We start from the raw sequence: 14,087 nt of genomic DNA, 5'->3' as shown, positions 1-14,087 counted from the left end.
ATAATAGTGAGGGAGAGTTTATAAGGGCTTAAAATATATTAAAATAACCATATGAACATATGGTTTTACTTATGATTTTCACCTTCGGGGGTTCTGGAACGCAACCCCCACGATCAAGGAGGGATTACTGTATATTGGAGTTATGCATTATAAATTAATCTTACCCGTTAAAGCAAGTTAAACACACATCTCGTTGTGCCATATTTCTCTTTTTTGTAATTATTTTCCGCCAGGTACAAAAAGTATTTGGGTTCTAGTCAATTCTGCAAAAAGAAACACATTCCAAGGAGAAAGAATGCTCTCTGCTGGAGACACATACCTATACGAATGCACACATACATTTATAGTTTTTTGGTATGCAATGCATTTAATTCATTTTGTTAACTCTTCTGCTTTGTAATATTCAACTTACAAAAAGTTATGTGCTATATGCATCAGTTTGGGTGACAGACCACTGCCCGAAGCAAAGCTTTACCCAGACATTATTAATTAATCAATGTCAAAAATCCAACAATATTTTTATTTTCAATTGCCCATATGGCCAACTGTACCATGGGAGATGTGAGCTCTGCACTGTACTGCAAAAAACAAACCCGTGGTTCATCATTTTTGGTCACTGTAGATAATAAATGTATTAATTCTAGACTAGAATTCCATAAGTGTAAGACACTGTAAACAAATTCGACTTTTCATGTCATTTTAACAGTATGTCCCTTTAAAGACAAATGAACATGTTTTAGATTTTTGATATTTAAAATCAGGATCAATCCTCAAGTTTGCCAGTAATTCTGCTTTATTTGTAAACATGCACTTACCCCAGTCTAAATAGCACATAAAAAATGGTCATAAATTTACATTTATACACAGAAATCAATTTTTTTAAATAACTTTAACATTTGACATATTTAAACTTGTGAGGCTCACGCGTTAATCTGTCCACAATCAGAAATTACAATTTTCTTAACTGGCTTGCCATCTTTAGTGCCAAATGCTGCCATTTCATTGACAACTTCCATTCCATCCTTGACAAAGCCAAAAGCAACATGTTTGAAGTCCAAGTGTTCTGCTTTTTTCAGAGTGATGAAAAACTGAGAATTATTGCTGTCACGGCCACGATTTGCCATGGACAGCAAGCCTGGTCCAGTATGTTTCACCTCAAAGTTTTCATCCTCAAAAGAGTCCCCATAGATAGAATTGCCTCCAGTTCCATCCTGTTTTGTGATATCACCTCCCTGAAAAGTTAAACAAGAATGATTAAACAAGAAACATTAAATTAAGGGTTTAGTAGCCAAAACCTAAGCTACCAAAAACAAAAAAGACAGTTTTTTTGTTATGTAAAAGCTTTACAGTACATAAACACTTTTTATCACAGAGCCTTACAGTTGTCACACAACAGGGCATTACAGGAATTTTCACAAAACGTTACTTGTTGCAGTCATATATTTAAACCTTTTCTCCCCCTTGATGAACAGAAAATACTTTGGATTCAGAGAGTATGCAGACCCCTTCATTTTTTGCTCTGTTGCACCCTTGTGCTAAAATCATTCCAACATGACACAGTACCCCAGTAATTCAAAGTGAAAACAGAAGTTTACATTTTTTGTAAATATATTAAACCCCCCACAAATATCCAGTTGCCCCAAGTATTCAGACCCTTTACAATGACACTTGGAATTTATCTCTGGTGCATCCTATATTATTGATCATAGTGGAGATGTTTCTATAATTTGTTTGGACGCCACCTGTGGTCAAAGTCAACTGGTTCTACACGATTTGTAAAGGCATTCACCCGTCTATAGAGGACTGGAGTAAAAACCAAAACAATGAGGTCAAAGGCATTCATTGCCTGTGGAGCTTAGAGTCAGGACTGTATCATGGAACAGATCTAGGGAAAACTAGAAAACAAATCTGCAAGTTTGTTGAAGGTTCCCAAGAACACAGCAGCATCCATAATTCTAAAATGGAAGATGTCTGGATCAACCACAACTCATCTCAGAGCAGGCTATCATGGGATAAGGGACCTTGATATGAGAGATAACCAAGAAACTGACTGGCTGATCTCCACAGAAGCTGTGTGAAGTTGGGTGTAACTTACAAAAGGATAACCATCACTGCAACACTTCACCGATCTGGGATTTATGACAGAGCAGTCAGACAGAAGCCTCTCTTCAGTAAGAGACACATGGAAGTCCACTTGGAGTTTGCAAAAAGGCACCTGAAGGCTCAGACTGTGAGAAATAAGATTCTGTGGTCTGATGAAAGGATATCTATAGGAAACCAGGCAACCCTCGCCACCTACCTATGCAATATCATTCCAATGGTGATGCATAGTGGTGACAGCATCATGCTGCGAGTTTGTTTTTTAGTAGGAGGGACTGGAAGATGAGACAGGATTGGGGTAAAGCGGAATGGAGAAAAGTAAAAAATATCATTAATGAAAACCTGTTCCACACGCTACTGGTCTGGGCCAAAGGTTCACCTTCCAACAGGACAGTGACCCTAATCACAAATTAAAAACTAATGAGTACTTAGGGAAACCTCTGGGAATGTTTTTGAGTTGCCCAGCCAGAGTCCAGACCTGAATCCAATTGATCTTATCTGGACAGACCTGAAAGCAGCTGTTCACTGATAGTCTTCATCCAACCTGACAGAGCTTGTGAGGATCTACAGGGAAGAATGGCAGAAAACCCCAAATCTGGTTGCGTGAAGCTTGATGCATCAGACCCATGACAACTCCAGGCTAGAAACACAGGCAAAGGTGCTTCAAACTAAGTACCGAGGAAAGGGTCTGAATACTTGTATCAATGCGATACTTTTAGTTTAAAAAAAAAATGTACAAAAAAAAAACTGAAAACTGTTTTCACATTCTGGGATGTTGAGTGTTGCATGGAGGAAAAAAAAATTATTTAAATGATTTTTATCACAAGGCAGCAACATAGAAAAATGTTTAGAAAGTAAAGGGGTTTGAAAACTTTCTGAATCCACTTTATATGCTGAATTATTTCACAACACAGCTTCACCGTTGACAGTACTTTTGTTACATACATTACTATGTCTAATATAACACATCTGCCTTACCAATGGAATATGTCTTTTGAATTGCATAAATCACAATTCAGTAATGTGCACATGCTAAAATTTATTTCATATTGTACAGATGTATCACAAAACCACCATTGTGCTTTCCTTTTGCTTTAAAAAACACTTTGGTTTAGTCTTGGTGAATTACTTACCTGACAAACAAAGTCTGGGATGACTCTATGGAATACAGAGTTTTTATATCCAAATTTTCTTTCTCCTGTACATAAAACTCTGAAGTTTTCTGCCGTTTTAGGAACAATATGATAGAAAAGTTCCATTGTAATCCGCCCAATACATTTCTCCTCAATGGTTATGTCAAAATAGACTACTGGATTACTTTCCCTCGACAATTCCATTACTCGTGACATTTGTCCAGAGTCCAGACGTAAAAGCTGAGCTTGACACTCCTCAAATTTTCTTTTGAAGGCTTCTGTCAGCTCAGAAGTTTTGAATTTTGCTGCCAGCTGTTCCACCTTTCCTTCTCCGTCTTAACAAAAACAAAAAAAAAATAATGAACTAAATTCAATATTTAAATAGGTTAGCAAAGTTTAGGCACTGCAAAAATGTACTTGTCACTAATACGTGGTTAGGGAAGACAACCATAAAGGCGTCTCTTGAGCTTAATACTTACAAAGCATCAAAGTGGTTATTCATGTCTGCAATGTAGCCTTACTGAAATAATGTCACTGCTTAAGTGAGTCATATGTCTTTTAATATAACATACTTTACTGTAAGCCCTGTGATCCTTCATATTCACAAGTCAATTTACCAGAATTTCAAAGCCTCATACTATGCTACAATGCACACTAATGAATGTAGAAAAATCAGGGTTGTATTAGACTATTCCATACATCAGGCCACAATATCACTTATTTCTACAAAAATTAAGTTCAGAAAAATATGTGACACTAGACTCATAGGTAAGTGGACAAAAAACAAAAACAACTTTGTAAATGTTAATGACTATGCTATTTAAATGCAATTTATGAACAGTAAGTCATTAACACTAGAATTACCAGAGCCTACGAAAAAACTCGTAATTCCGTCCCACCTTAAATCGCTTCTTAAAATCGTTCACAGCTCTCCACCAGCGTCTTTTGTCATCTAAATGTGCTGATAAAAATCAGGCTGCAAGCAGCCGGCTATTCCATCCCCCCACCGACTTAGAACGTGCACAAACTTCGCCCAGCTCATGCCTTGATTGATTATCTGGGAGTGAAGTGGAGTTTTAGAGTGGAAAGAATAGATCATTATTTGGAATACACGCATTTCACGTGTGTTCCGTTTCTACAGTAATCCGTGTAAACACATTTTTAAAACAGAAACGTTTTTCATATTGTAGTAGTAAATGACAAAATGTAAGCATAAATTATATAATGTATGAAGCCTAAAGTCCAAATATCAAACACTTTCACAAAAGGTACACATATAACAGAACAAGTATGCTTTTATTCAAAATATAACTGCAGAAAAAGCCACCTTAGCATGCCATATTGACACGCACGTACTGCAGCTGACACAGTAGCATAATGGTATCAGCCGCTTACTGGTATCCAAAAGCTCATGAGTTCGATCCCACATGGCTCAGTTTTGAGAAGTAAACTGCTCTTATTCTTACTATTTTAGAATAAAAACATGCATTTGATTTCAGTGTGTAACAGCCAGTAATTTATGATACTTGTAAAGGTTAGTTTTTTTTTTATTATTCACTTTTCATTCTCAGTCTCAGTCGTGTTCAGGATCCTTCCCTACCCCCCATCTGAGAATGCTGTTTTCCCATAAAGATGCGCGTGGCTCTGCAGCGTACTTATGACTGCATTCTCGTACCAATGCTTGCGAACTGAAGTGCCTGCGTGCACTTTTCGTGGCATTACACGTCTATTTTTTTTAGCATGCCCGTGTCGCTCAAACACAGGAACATATGTTGGTGTACAAGAATAAAAAACAAGTGCACTTTTATTCTAGACTATAAGTGAAGAAAAAATAAAGCAAGTTACAGTAGGCGGTTGATACGACAGCTTGCGTGGTGCAATACTAAGAACTGCTGATTTCCGATCCGTGCTATATAAAATCATCACATTCAAATATTAACAATTTCCACACACCCTTCCTACATTCACGACATGTGTACTTGTTGCAGTGTACACATCTCTCTGGGCTATGGTTCCTATTACACTGAATGAGCACCTGACATTGTACTTTCTTCCCTATAATGAAGGGGAATCGTGAACGCGACTGAGAGAATGGAACTGAATAAAAAAAAAAAGACTGAAATCAAATGTATGTTTTTATTCTAAAATAGTTAAGTACATGCAATATTTGAAAACGAACAGCGCCAGATCGGGCGCATATTCAAACCCGATCTGACGCTGTTCGTTTTCAAATAATATTGCATTAGTGCGATGATGTTTTTACATATATTGTCTCTTTCATTCATCTTGCGGTTTGTAATCAGTGACCGCGTGTTTTTTCCCCGATCTTGCCAGTTCTCACTTGTTGCTGTATGGTGCTGTTTCTTTTGTACTCCAGGAAATGCAGAGGACAGAAAAGTACAGAGCAGTAAGTTCAGCGCTATATGCAATCAGACAGACAAACAGGCAGAGAAGGCACTAGATATATAAATAAACAGGGAAGGCACTGTATAATAGATATATAAAAAACAGCTAAGGGGATAGATATATAGATAGGTAGGAAGGAAAGGCACTATATGATAGGCAGACAGGGAAGCTCCTATATAATAATAAAATTACTGTTATTACTATGTAGATAGACAGGGAGTTCAGCGTCGCAGAGTGTATTCAAACCCGATCTGATGCTGTTCGTTTTCAAATAATATTGCATGTACTTAACTATTTTAGAATAAAAACATACATTTGATTTCAGTCTTTTTTATTCAGTTCCATTCTCTCAGTCGCGTTCACGATTCCCCCCCCCAATCTGACAATGCTGTTTTCACATAAAGACGCGCTATAACTCAAATGTGATTTATTTGGAGACGCTATACTCGAATGTGATTTATATAGGGAAGAAAGTACAATGTCAGGTGCTCATTCAGTGTAATAGGAACCATAGCCAGAGAGATGTGTACACTGCAACAAGTACACATGTCGTGAATGTAGGAAGGGTGTGTGGAAATTGTTAATATTTGAATGTGATGATTTTATATAGCACGGATCGGAAATCAGCAGTTCTTAGCATTGCACCACGCAAGCTGTCGTATCAACCGCCTACTGTAACTTGCTTTATTTTTCTTCACTTATAGTCTAGAATAAAAGTGCACTTGTTTTTTATTCTTGTACACCAACATATGTTCCTGTGTTTGAGCGACACGGGCATGCTAAAAAAAATAGACGTGTAATGCCACGAAAAGTGCACGCAGGCACTTCAGTTCGCAAGCATTGGTACGAGAATGCAGTCACAAGTACGCTGCAGAGCCACGCGCATCTTTATGTGAAAACAGCATTCTCAGATGGGGGTAGGGAAGGATCCTGAACACGACTGAGACTGAGAATGAAAAGTGAATAAAAAAAAAAAACTAACCTTTACAAGTATCATAAATTACTGGCTGTTACACACTGAAATCAAATGCATGGTTTTATTCTAAAATAGTAAGAATAAGAGCAGTTTACTTCTCAAAACTGAGCCATGTGGGATCGAACTCATGAGCTTTTGGATACCAGTAAGCGGCTGATACCATTATGCTACTGTGTCAGCTGCAGTGCAATGACGTGTCAATATGGCATGCTAAGGTGGCTTTTTTCTGCAGTTATATTTTTGAATAACAGCATACTTGTTCTGTTATATGTGTACCTTTTGTGAAAGTGTTTGATATTTGGACTTCAGGCTTCATACATTATATAGTTTATGCTTACATTTTGTCATTTACTACTACAATATGAAAAACGTTTCTGTTTTAAAAATGTGTTTACACGGATTACTGTAGAAACGGAACACACGTGAAATGCGTGTATTCCAAATAATGATCTATTCTTTCCACTCTAAAACTCCACTTCACTCCTAGATAATCAATCAAGGCATGAGCTGGGAGAAGTTTGTGCACGTTCTAAGTCGGTGGGGGGATGGAATAGCCGGCTGCTTGCAGCCTGATTTTTATCAGCACATTTAGATGACAAAAGACGCTGGTGGAGAGCTGTGAACGATTTTAAGAAGCGATTTAAGGTGGGACGGAATTACAAGTTTTTTCGTAGGCTCTGGTAATTCTAGTGTTAAACAGTTCAAGGTAAGTGCATCTTCTGCTCCATATAATGAGAAAAAAATCACTTCAACAGATGGTAAAGGAGCAGAGGTCCACTAGTAAACTGCACTTCCATCCATTGGAAAGTGACAAGTAAACTCAAATATATTACTTTAAGAAAAAAGTATCTTTCTATTTTTCTTTTTTCTTTGAACTTTGAAATATGCCAACATTTTAAATTAATTTTATCTATCCTATCCAACATTAGATTGAGCTCAATTTTACAGTCAGATACAACTTATTTGTTACTTGTATAGAGTTATTTACATCCCTTACACTAAAATAGTGTGCTAATGAGGATATGATAATTTTTGAAAAAACTAAATTATAATAATAAATGCTCAAGCACTATGTGCCAAATAGCCTTCTGCTCTGACAACAGCAATGCTGACAAAAGCACTAAATAAAGGAAAGTATATCATAAATTTAAGAACATCTAATTGGTTTCTACATATAAACATCTGCAATACTTTTTAGGTAACCAACTCCAATCAGTAAAATCTGATTGCTCTCAATAAGCCACCAAAGAAATAAGCAAAAGGGATCCAGTGCCAAAAGCCTCACCTGCATAGTCTGTTGTTGTCCAGACAAGTGCATTTGTTGATGTATTTAAAGGCTGTAGTTCCATTGAATTAGTAATGATGTGGTTGGCACACACTTTCAGGACTTGCTCCCTTCTCATTAGCACACGGTAGTACCTTTTTTGGGGATGGTAAAGTATTTTAATGTCCCCAACACCACGTTCTTTCCACTGAGCAGCATCTCGATCCCACCGATAAAGCTTTGCTCGCTCTTTGAAAAGAATCTCCTCATCTTCTTCTCCAGACTTCACATCCACCTTAAAGAAATTTAAGAAAAGTCAGTCTTTCAGTGTGTGTATGTTTGGGGGGTAGGGGTTGGTGTTCTGATAAGAGAGAAGAGGAAAAAACATGACACAAACATTTGTATTAATCAACATTTGCTGTTCTAATTCATTTGAGGAACAAATACAAAAATAGCCAGGTATTCATACACAAGGTGCTTTTAAATTTTTATCTTAATTGTAACTATTATGATGTAGCAAGTACCTATAGTAATGTGGATTTCTGCATTAAATCAAATATTCTGAGAAAAACAAACTGTTAAAGTCTCTCGTTTTCAATACCTTACAGTTACGCAAGTGGAATCAAGAGAAGAGATGTATTTGAGGGGCAAGCAAAGATCATAAATAGCAGTACCAAAGCCACAAAAAATGAAGCAAAAGGCCAGAGTCAAAAAGGAGATCAAAAAGCTGTTATTAAATTAGATTAGAATTTTGAAACTGCAGGAACAGGAAGCGATTTCCACAATCTCTGATAGAGGTGTGTCCTAACTAGCCATCTTTTATCCCATAGCCCCCATGAAATAATATGCTGTGCATATCAGGGTGGTAACCTATGTAACCCTGAAACAAATGGCCGGGCCAGTATAAAAAAACACAAAGTGTATGAAATTGTAAAAATGAAAGGGGAAAAAAGTTGCATAGATTTATAACCAGGAAACATCTAAAATCTGTAAAATAACACAAATCCCAGGAATAGCCACATAAAAGAGGAAAGAATAAATTAGATGCCAATATAACATGTACCAATTAGCTCAATTTGCCACAAAGGGATACCGACGAAGTTCTAGACACATTTCTAGGGCAATTAAAGCAAACTGGATGCACTGAAGGGGTCTAAATATTTCTGTGAAAGATTTCTGTTCTTGATTTTAAATATATTTGCAAACCTCTCTGAAAACAGGTTTTCACTTTGTCATTATGAGTTATTGAGTGCAGACTGATATGCTAAAATAGCAAATTTATTCAATTAATATTAAATCTGCAACACAAAAGTGGTCTGAATACTTTCTGAATCCACTGTACAGTATATACAGTATCTGCATAAGGCTGTTCAGATGTTCATATTTTGTTTTGCAAGTTTTGAACTCAAAATATTTGAACAAGACCCTTTATATTCCCCTTGGTAAAAGGCTGGATCTCAAACTTTACTGTTGAACTCTGGTTTAGCAGCAACTATTACATACACAATCTTCCATATTTAAAATATTTTTCTGCCAGTTGTAGAAGTCCACTTAAATGCATTTCAGTAGCAACTAAATTAAAGACTTATTTAACCACATCAAATGCCAAATTCTGTCCAGTAACCTTAAAAGTAAATAACTGTCTAAATCAATATTAAAACAAGTATATTCAAATATTATACTCAGTGAATACCAAGATAATTCCAGATATTTTCATTTACTCAATGATCCAAAAGCTGCTTTCCTAAAAAACGGACAGTCAGAGCAGATTAATCAGAAAATTGTTTTTTAGCTTGGTGACATTTGCTCTTTGATATGTATGTTTACAAAAGCATACAGAGACTTAAGCTGGTTAATAACAAAAGACGAGTACAATTTAATTTTTAAGAATATTTTATATTTTTGTATTAGTTAATTTCTGATGTCATAAAACCATGCTTTAAATTTTCCCCTGATTTCTTTCTTCCTTTTGTAAATTTCTCCCAGCTTTAAAACAAAACTATGTAAATTCAACCTCTCATACTAATAATTCTCACACTGAGCTTTGTACAAACTTACCTCAGGTAATGACACGATTGGCTCAAAGTGAATGTCATCATTAGCTGAAGTCTCTTCATCATCACTGACCTCCTCATCCTCTTCATTTTTGTTTATGTTAGAACTTCCAAAGACAGTGGCTCCAGCATTTGCCCAAGAAAAGTTGGGATCTGATAAGGGTGAAAAGAATAAAAAGGCAAAACAAACTCAAAATGTCAACATTAGCAAGAGGAATACAAAAAACAAAACTAATGCAAAATGCATTCAAAAGTCGGTGACTATTTTCAAAACACAGAATTAGGACTTGAACAAGTATGCACTTTGACAGTTTCAACAAAATGCACATATTTTCTGAACATATTCCAGAGCTAATATTTGTTTTTTTTAAACTGAAAAGGTACATAAGTAAATTACCATGCAATACCAAAGGAAGAGAAAAGAAAAACTGGGAGTAAATGGTGTGCCACTGTTAGCATATTATTAAAAATAAGTTCAATTCTCATAACAAAAATAAACGAAACTTGAGATAAAATTGCACTCAAAGACATGCTGTGTTCAAAGATTGAATTTGCACAGGCAGAAAACAAACCCAATTGAGGTAAACAAAAATGCTAAAGAAAGACTGGCTCAATAATTTTCTATCCAAGTAGTATTTGATTGACATAGCCTACACAAAAATGGCAAACCGAGGAAGTTTGAAGAATTCTGGTCTAATGCATTAGGATCCTATTGTGATGGCCAACCCCATAGCCTTAGTTGCCATGCCATATACTGGCCTTTGTCTCTTTACATAGCATGTACCCATCATCATATTTTGGCAAAAACGTAAAATGAGTAAACTTATTTTGTTTGCAGTTTGTGGACAGAAAAATGATGGTACATGCCCAGTTTGTGTGGAAGACAAAAGTATTTCTGAAGTAATGATTCATCAGGAAATTTAAAAACCCCAGCAATCAGAAAATTAATCTTTAAATATAACAAAAATGTAATTGTAGTTATAAAATTAGGTAACTTTTCCAACAGGTCAAGCAAAAACTATTGAGTAATATGTAATAATTACATTTTTGCTTTAACTTTAACAAGAGTTATTGCCAGCTGTTTTTTTGGCAAAGAGCCAGGATAAGTAAGCTTTATCTAGCAAGCTTAAAAGAGGCCAAAGAGTTAAGAAATACTTTTTGTTTTTAAGCTGCATTTTGTTTGTCAGGGTCATGCCTGTTCATGCCAAGAACTGCTCCAATGACCATTAAAGTGCTTTATTCTGAGTTGAGGTATCAAAGAACACCTCACTTATTTGGCTACAACAGCAGCTGGTGGGGGGGGAAGGAAGGGAGGGAAAAATACTATATTATATATATATATATATATATATATATATATATATACACACACACACACAGGTCCATAAATATTTGGACAGAGACAACTTTTTTCTAATTTTGGTTCTGTACATTACCACAATGAATTTTAAATAAAACAGCTTTAATTCAGTGGGGTGAACAAAAAGATTGCAGAAAAATGTGAGGCAACTAAAGCATTTTTTAACACAATCCCTTAATTTCAGGGGCTCAAAAGTAATTGGACAATTGACTCAAAAGCTATTTCATGGGCAGGTGTGGACTATCGTTATGTCATTATCAATTAAGTACATTAAAGGCCTGGAGTTGATTTGAAGTGTGGTGCTTGCATGTGGAAGATTTTGCTGTGAACAGACAACATGAGGTCAAAGGAGCTCTCCAAGCAGGTGAAAGCCGTCCTTAAGCTGCGAAAACAGAAAAACCCATCTGAGAAATTGCTACAATATTACGAGTGGCAAAATCTACAGTTTGGTACATCCTGAGAAAAAAAGCAAGCACTGGTGAACTCAGCAACGCAAAAAAGAACTGGACGTCCACTGACAACAGTTGTGGTGGATGATCGCAGAATCATTTCCATGTTGAAGAGAAACCCCTTCACAACAACCAACCAAGTGAACACCACTCTCCAGGGGGTAGGCGTATCGATATCCAAGTCTACCATAAAGAGAAGACTGCATGAAAGTAAATACAGAGGGTGCAATGCAAGGTACAAGACACTCATAAGCCTCAAGAATAGAAAGGCTAGATTGGACTTTTCTAAAGAACATTTAAAAAAAGCCAGCAGAGTTCTAGAAAAACATTCTTTGGACAGCTGAAACCAAAATCAACCTCTACCAGAATGACGGCAAGAAATAAGTACGGAGGAGGCGTGGAACAGCTCATTAGCCAAAGCATACCACATCACTTGTAAAACATGTTGGAGGCAGTGTGATGGCTTGGGCGTGCATGGCTGCCAGTGGCACTGGGACACTAGTGTTTATTGATGATGTGACACAAGGTAGAAGCAGCCGAATGAATTCTGAGGTGTTCACAGACATACTGTCTGCTCAAATCCAGCTGAATCCAGTTAAATTGATTGGGCGGTGTTTCGTGATACAGATGGACAATGACCCAAAACATATAGCCAAAGCAACCCAGGAGTTTATTAAAGCAAAGAAGTGGAAAATTCTTGAATGGCCAAGTCAGTCACCTGATCTTAACCCAATTGAGCATCCATTTCACTTGTTGAAGACTAAACTTCGGACATATAGGCCCACAAACAAACAGCAACTGAAAGCCGCTGTAGTAAAGGCCTGGCAGAGCATTAAAAAGGAGGAAACCCAGCATATGGTGATGTCCATGAGTCCAAGACTTCAGGCTGTCATTGCCAGCAAAGAGTTTTCAACCAAATGAGTTTTCAACCAAGTATTAGAAATTAACATTTTATTTCCAGCTATTTAATTTGTCCAATTACTTTTGAGCCCCTGAAATAAAGGGATTGTGTTAAAAAAATACTTTAGTTCCCTCACATTTTTATGCAATCTTTTTGTTCAACCCACTGAATTAAAGTGAATTAAAGCTGAAAATCTGCACTTCAACTGCATCCGAGTTGTTTCATTAAAATTCATTGTGGTAATGTACAGAACCAAAAATGTTGTCGCTGTTCAAATATTTATGGACCTAACTGTGTACGCACATGCACACAAAAAAAGAACTCCAACAATATTCAAAACATACAAGTAAAAAGATTCTGGTTTTTGGCATTAGAAAAAACTGAAGGTCACCTTGTACTCCAAAAGCAAAGTCACTTGCAGTTTTGGCCAAGTCCGCAAATGAAAAGCCACAAGTAGATGCAGTCCCGATCATGAATGAGCTTCCTGCAAGGAGGGAGGAGAAAAACATTAACATTTTGAAAACTTGAGTGTGAGCAGTTTCATTTGTTCACACAAAGCACATATCTATTTACACTGGGTACTGAAGTATTTAATGTATACATCAAACTGCTTTACTAGTCTACTACTATTCGTGTATTATGGTATGCGGTGGTCTGAAATGAAAGTAAACTTAGCACATATGATGTAAGATAACGGCCTAAACTGGCCAGGAAGACCAACAGTATTTTAGGACTCACCCTGTACTCAATGGGGGGTGAGCAGTGACAGAAATTAACGTAACCACATGGTTTTATCCAGCCCAACTTCATCATTAGACACTGTCCTGGAGCACTTCTAGACACTGGTCCATTAAACCAGAGTGCTCCAAGGTATTACTGAGAATCAACAGCCATGAGACATTTACATTTACTTATTTGGCTGACTCCTTTAATCCAAAGTGACTTACAACATTTATGATACACTTGGTTACATTACAATTTTAAACAAAAACTCCATTCAGGATCCACATTTTGCTTCGTTGGCTACTCAGGGTCATAGTCAAGGCCTGACTATTGCTTTTGTGTTCAATTTAGCACCTTCAGTAAACCCCCTTTTGTTAGGCACTTCAAACACTCTATTCATTTACCACATCTCTCCAAATGATGATACCCTGCTAAAGGCACCAGTTTTAACAGAAGAAAATAAATCTGCTTTAAATTCATTTACAAAAAAAAATGCTCCCAGTCCAGTTGGTACACCGCTAGATGTATATTTAGTATTCTTGCAACAAGTACCCAAGGTTAATTTTCTAAATCGTTAACGTGACTCAATCCAACATTAATAGATTGTAATAAAATCTCCATTGTATCACTCCCTCAAGGTTCTGGCTCTCAGGCTCAAATCTGTGATGAAACCGAATCACACTGACAAGATAGGTTTTATGGCATCTTGTTACGGAGCTCA

General features: G+C 36.6%; 1 protein-coding gene across 3 annotated transcripts in view; it reads right to left on the bottom strand.

The window, feature by feature from the left end:
* Positions 1-501: 501 nt before the first annotated feature.
* ranbp2 (RAN binding protein 2) overlaps positions 502-14,087 on the bottom strand; it is a 91,090-nt gene continuing 77,504 nt past the window's right edge. For all 3 annotated transcript variants that reach the window (XM_039743534.1, XM_039743536.1, XM_039743535.1), the window contains 5 exons: positions 13,035-13,127; positions 9,938-10,086; positions 7,901-8,174; positions 3,234-3,568; positions 502-1,232 (listed from right to left, as the gene is read on the bottom strand). In XM_039743534.1, coding sequence (XP_039599468.1) covers positions 921-1,232; positions 3,234-3,568; positions 7,901-8,174; positions 9,938-10,086; positions 13,035-13,127 — 1,163 coding nt within the window. In that variant the 3' untranslated portion in view covers positions 502-920. The remainder of the gene's footprint in view (positions 1,233-3,233; positions 3,569-7,900; positions 8,175-9,937; positions 10,087-13,034; positions 13,128-14,087) is intronic.

The sequence above is a fragment of the Polypterus senegalus genome, chromosome 2 (assembly GCF_016835505.1).
Source record: "Polypterus senegalus isolate Bchr_013 chromosome 2, ASM1683550v1, whole genome shotgun sequence".
Lineage (NCBI taxonomy): Eukaryota > Metazoa > Chordata > Cladistia > Polypteriformes > Polypteridae > Polypterus > Polypterus senegalus.
The sequence above is the reverse complement of the archived record's forward strand: the minus strand, read 5'-3'. Positions and strand labels throughout refer to the sequence as shown.